Here is a 6,000-nt window from a genome sequence, read left to right on the forward strand (position 1 = left end):
TAAATGTGAACATTTCTGTTACAATTCCATAGTTTATTATCACAGAGTATTATCCTCTGTGTTAACCAATGGAATTGTGTAGGAAGTGTACAATAATACTGTGTCAGTTCTTGATGAAAATCTCAAATAATACAACAAACTACTTTGGACATCAAAACATAATTTTTGGACAAACAACACATGTATATGCTTCACGTGTAAAATGTGTCCTGTTATCCCAAGTTTGATGAATTTGGTGGCAATTTTGATTCAATTGTTTTAGTAAACTGCTAAAAGAAGGCCTAGACATTTTCTGGCAGAGAGAAACGTATGTGATTATATGTTGTCTTTTTCCAGTTGCACACTGCCCCAATGCTTGTTGCGATGGCAGTAGCCTATTAGCTTGTGACCAAAGATCTGGAGGACATGGAAAGTGAAGACGTGCATGTCTTCCCCTGCCTCAACAGCTATCATCGAGGTACCCAGCACATGTCTTCCCCTGCCTCAACAGCTATCATCGAGGTACCCAGCACATGTCTTCCCCTGCCTCAACAGCTATCATCGAGGTACCCAGCACATGTCTTCCCCTGCCTCAACAGCTCATCATCGAGGTACCCAGCACATCTCTTCCCCTGCCTCAACAGCTATCTTCGAGGTACCCAGCACATGTCTTCCCCTGCCTCAACAGCTATCATCGAGGTACCCAGCACATGTCTTCCCCTGCCTCAACAGCTATCTTCGAGGTACCCAGCACATGTCTTCCCCTGCCTCAACAGCTATCTTCGAGGTACCCAGCACATGTCTTCCCCTGCCTCAACAGCTCATCATCGAGGTACCCAGCACATCTCTTCCCCTGCCTCAACAGCTATCTTCGAGGTACCCAGCACATGTCTTCCCCTGCCTCAACAGCTATCATCGAGGTACCCAGCACATGTCTTCCCCTGCCTCAACAGCTATCTTCGAGGTACCCAGCACATCTCTTCCCCTGCCTCAACAGCTATCTTCGAGGTACCCAGCACATGTCTTCCCCTGCCTCAACAGCTATCTTCGAGGTACCCAGCACATGTCTTCCCCTGCCTCAACAGCTCATCATCGAGGTACCCAGCACATGTCTTCCCCTGCCTCAACAGCTCATCATTGAGGTACCCAGCACATGTCTTCCCCTGCCTCAACAGCTCATCATCGAGGTACCCAGCAAGAGCAGAAGCGTGTGGTTGGACTGGGAAGTGGGAATGTGTCAAAGTATATGAAGCACGGTGTTGCAACGCTTGGTAAATAAAGATTAAAATAATGAGAAAAACTAGGGTGTTCGGGTAGTGTAACGGTACATTCCCTGCCTATACCAACATGAGGGTTGCAGGTTCGCACCCCCGTGTTACCTCCGATTTGGTCGGCGTCCATACAGGCACGATTGGCTGTGTCTGCGGGTGGGAAGCCGGATTAAGGGTGCATGTGTCCCGCTCGCTGCACTAGCGCCTCCTCTGGCCGGCCGGGGCCCCTGTGCGGGGCGGAAGGGAACTGGTGGGAATAGCATGATCCTCCCACGTGCTACGTCCTGCCGGTGAAGCTCCCCGCTGTCAGGTGAAAAGAAGCGGCTGGCAACTGTGCATGGTGCTAGTCTACGGCTCTCCACAGGTCGGCAGAGGGTGGAGCAGCGACTGGGGCAGCAGGGGGGGGGATTAGCCAAGTACAATTGGGGAGAAAATGGGGGGGAAATCAGAAGGAAAAAAAATAGTTCACTCACACCGCTTTCAGACAGACACGGTTCTGGTTCTGGCTCTGGCTCCGTTCTGGAGTCTCAGAACCTTGGTGCTTTCTGGCGAACCAGCCCGTGTTCACACCAGTTTAAGCGGAACCAAAGTGGGAGGACATTATTAATCATTAATTAATTATTTGGTCTGGCGTTCGAGTGAACCCAGCCTTGGCCCTCTCTTCTGCAAGTTCAGCATATGACTTGCTCTTTCTTGTACTGCTTTCTAGCTTTTCTTGAGATTCGGTAGATGCCCAAATCGCCACTAAACATTTGGTTTCCTCAGGAGACCACTGCAAATAATTTTTCTCTGTGTTGTCACTGCCTTCTTCTCCTTCCTACTCGTTTTCACAGCCTAGAATGAGACACGCCCACTGATGATGTCACGGTTCCCAAGGAAAACCAACTATTTTTTGGTTCCGCTGAGAACCAACTTTTCAGGTTCCGAACCAATTATTTTTTCGGTCTGAACGTGCCGGCCAGTTCAGATTAGGGTTCTGGAACCGGAACCGGCACGGAGCCCTGCCGGTGTGAAAGCCCTATAGCATGAGAGCTGTGCAAAAAAGCAAGTCTCTCCACCCCCTAAAGTAAGCTGCTGTCTGATACATAGCAGTTAATTCAGCTCTGGACAGGCTGTAAGGCCTCGGGTTAGCTTAGCGCTCCAATATGACAAAGTGATATAAAAGTAAAGGTAAAGTCCCACTGATTGTCACGCAATGTTTGTTCTCCGCATTTGACCCATCCCCTGGGGGAGCGGTGAGCAGCAGCAGCATTGCCGCGCTCGGGAATCATATGGTGATCTAACCCCCCAATTCCAACCCTTTGATGCTGAGTGCCAAGCAGGGAGGCAATGGGTCCCATTTTTTTATAGTCTTTGGTATGACTCGGCCGGGGATCGAACTCACAACCTCCAAGTCTCAGGGCGGACACTCAAACCACAAGGCCACTGAGCTGGTTAATATGATGGTGTTATAGTGCAACAATGATCTGTTCTTAAAAACACACGGTGCAGGGAAGTTATTTCAGGACTCAGAGTCTAAAATCCTCCCACGTGACATAATAGCCCACACCGAGTCAGACACAAGTGTCTGCTGTCGAGGCAGAACAGATGTTGGAGATGTTTGAGCCCAGCTGAATACCCAGGGAATGCTGGCACAATGGTTTTCCAATGTTGGAACACTCAATAGCACATTAACACCTCATTTACCAAATTGTACCGTGTCTAATGTTCATACCAAAAGAAGAGACATCAGACCGCGCTTTGCCCTCGGTTTATGCTAGCTGGATTTCCAAGTGGCGATCAGATGTCAGCGTCCGTCTCCTCCTGCCTATAAATCCTGGTGTTTGGGACGTTGTTTCTTGTTTCTTGGTTCAGATTACGTCGTCAGTGCTAATGAGCCACACCACACTTCCGCTGTTAGAGGACTGAGACTTTTCCAGTCGTTTCGGCGCGGCTATTTTACGCTGCACAAGTTCGAATGGCGAACTGAATGAGAAAACACGTTTCAATATACGCCACTCTATACATGCTGGGTGGTGAACTTTAAGACTTGAACCTCCCGGTGAGCAGAAGTCCCGGTTTGACTGGGACGTTCCCGACTTCAGGATGCTTGTCCCGAGTTTGAGGGTTTGATAATCTGGTGACATTATATTAGTGGCTAGATGTGTTGTCTAGTGGTTGTAGTAGCCTACACACCCACCACAACTACAGTCTCTAAGACAACAACGACAACGGCAACAAGGCATACAATTGTTACAATACAATTGTAAATAGTATAAAATAGCTTCTTGTTGACGTATATACAAGCACAGTTCTACGTCAAACCACGTAGGCCTGTGAAAGGATCTGCGCAGTTTCTGAAATTCAAAAATGGGCTTTCTGGGGAAATCAGTTTATATGTACTGGTTGGCTGTTGGGTGAAAATAGACAATCCATTTAGTAGACAGACACTTTCCAGTGTGAATGGGCTCAATTGTGATGCCTATTAGCATGTGTGAATGGAGGGGGCTGCGTTCCACAGTTGCACTTTCTTTCATGCACCAGCCTGAAAACAAAGACCAGCACAAAGGAGTCTGCCCTCATGAACATGATGTTGTCTGCTGCACCATATCTCCCTGCAGGCCACTGAACGCACACATGCCTCCTCCATGTACAGCACCAGGCTGCACTCCCCCTGCAGGCCACACGGGGCTGAACGCACCATGTATACCACGCTGCACTGATGGCAGGCTGACATGGGATGTCTGTCAGTCACTCAATATGCATGAACACACGCAGCAGCCATTTCACCATCAGCATGATGTTTGACACAACAACAATAATATGTCACCAAGGTGCAGGTTTTACACAGAGGAGGAGAGGTCGATAGAAATGGACAATAATCACCATAATATCCCTATGTGGACAGTGACAGCTATAGATAGATAGGCCCATCCATCACTACAACGTGCCCCTGTGGCATTTGTTTTGATCTCAAATGACATCATCAGTGACATCATTACTGACCAGAAATAATCAGAAATCTCACAATGTGGGACCAACATCGCAGACAGACAGACAGAAACACATATTCCTTTGGTGTGTCTCATAATCATCCTCCCATAGGATCTCCTATTATGGTGTCCCTATACTATCTTTATGATCTTCATATACTATCCCTATAAAAATGTATAGTGTGTCTGTGGTAGCCTACCCACCAAGTGCTGACTGAATTTATAATGACATCTAATTGTTTATGTCTCCTGTATGTTGGCTATACAATCCTTTTGATAGTCCTATAATATAATATTCCTTACAGTGGTAGCTGTCCAATAATGACCTTATTGCATTTCATATCCCCCCACACTTTTTTTTTAAATCTCTTCTGGTATTCCTGTAGCTCCTACAATAATATTCCCATAGTTGGTAGTCTAGCTTATAATCATCTCCCACATCTCCTATAGCATTCCTATAGTCTAGAGATGCACACTGTCTGTGCTGTGGTACCAAGTAGGCTACTAGTTTATAATCACATCTTAATTGTTTGTATCTCCCAGCATGGCACTCCCATAAAATAGACTTAGCCTATGATGATTCCTATAATATAGCCTATGTAGGTAGGCTACTCAACAATGTGTGGCATTGTTCTTAACTCTTATGGTATCACTATAATATAGTGATAATAATCCCTATGTAGCTAATGTATGGTTTGGCAGTGACATTTGCATAGCACCCGTGACCCTTCTAAACTTCATTATCGGATATAGATCTTTGTGGTTTGCTTGTTGTAGCCTATCCCCTGTGTGTATCAGTGTGACTGAGAGTGTGGTGTTTTACCGTCGACGTTCTCCCGGTCGCTGATGTGCTGCAGGTTGCACGCCGTGTCCTCCCGGCTCAGCTCGGGCTCCTGCTGGTAGGACTCCAGGCGGGAGTGCGCGTTCCTGCCCCGGGCCCGGAGCTTTGGGCTGGCCGACACGCAGCAAGAGGTGGTGCTCCCCATCCTGCCCTGCGAAGGCAGGCAGGCAGGAAAGTCTGATCTAAATAAGTCCTTGTATTGTGCTGAAATAAGAGCCGAAAAACGATGGATCACCGCCCCCCGCACACGTACCCCTCTGCCCGCCGGTCACCATAGATCACCAGAGCGCGTAGGGTGCGCCCACTCCGTGCCAGCAGCAGCGCCCATGGGTGCTGTCACGCGTCTAGATCGATCCTCATACACAGGCGAAATGTGCTATTTCCACCGGGATGCGTGCTGTAGTAATGGCTGTGCGCGATACCATCCTATCCGAGGCATCGCAAGACTGCTGGGGTGCACTCATGCTCCAGTGTGTGTGTGTGTGTATGTGTGGGAGGGGGGAAAGGGGGGGGGGGGGGGGGGGGGGGGGGGGGGCCGTGCGCTTGTGTGCGTAACTGCGTATGTGAGACACAGCAGCGGCTGAATAGGTTCCGGTTCAAGTGCGTGGGGACGACCCATGGTAACGACTGAGGGAGGGAGAGGAAGAGAGGTTTGAAGTAATAATAATAATAATAATAATAATAATAATAATAATAATAATAATAATAATAATAATAATAATAATAATAATAATTTGTATCATTATTATTATTAGTAATAATAATAAATATTATTATTATTATTTTATTTCTAGCACTTTTTAAAACACATACTTACAAAGTGCTTCACATATAAAATGCACATCTACAAATGCAAGCATTTAGCAGGCCGCATACTTACATATACATATAGGCTACATGCATACATACATACATGCATGCATACATACATACATAC

The 6,000-nt window shown here is 47.2% G+C and overlaps 1 protein-coding gene across 2 annotated transcripts in view; it reads right to left on the reverse strand.

Annotated features, from left to right (window-relative positions):
* LOC310792047 (cyclin-Y-like) overlaps nucleotides 1-5,517 on the reverse strand; it is a 48,191-nt gene extending 42,674 nt beyond the window's left edge. For both annotated transcript variants that reach the window (XM_083653743.1, XM_083653742.1), the window contains exon 1: nucleotides 5,046-5,517. In XM_083653743.1, coding sequence (XP_083509869.1) covers nucleotides 5,046-5,208 — 163 coding nt within the window. In that variant the 5' untranslated portion in view covers nucleotides 5,209-5,517. The remainder of the gene's footprint in view (nucleotides 1-5,045) is intronic.
* Nucleotides 5,518-6,000: the final 483 nt, after the last annotated feature.

This window comes from Poromitra crassiceps, assembly GCF_964638095.1.
Source record: "Poromitra crassiceps genome assembly, chromosome: 17".
NCBI classification, from domain to species: domain Eukaryota; kingdom Metazoa; phylum Chordata; class Actinopteri; order Beryciformes; family Melamphaidae; genus Poromitra; species Poromitra crassiceps.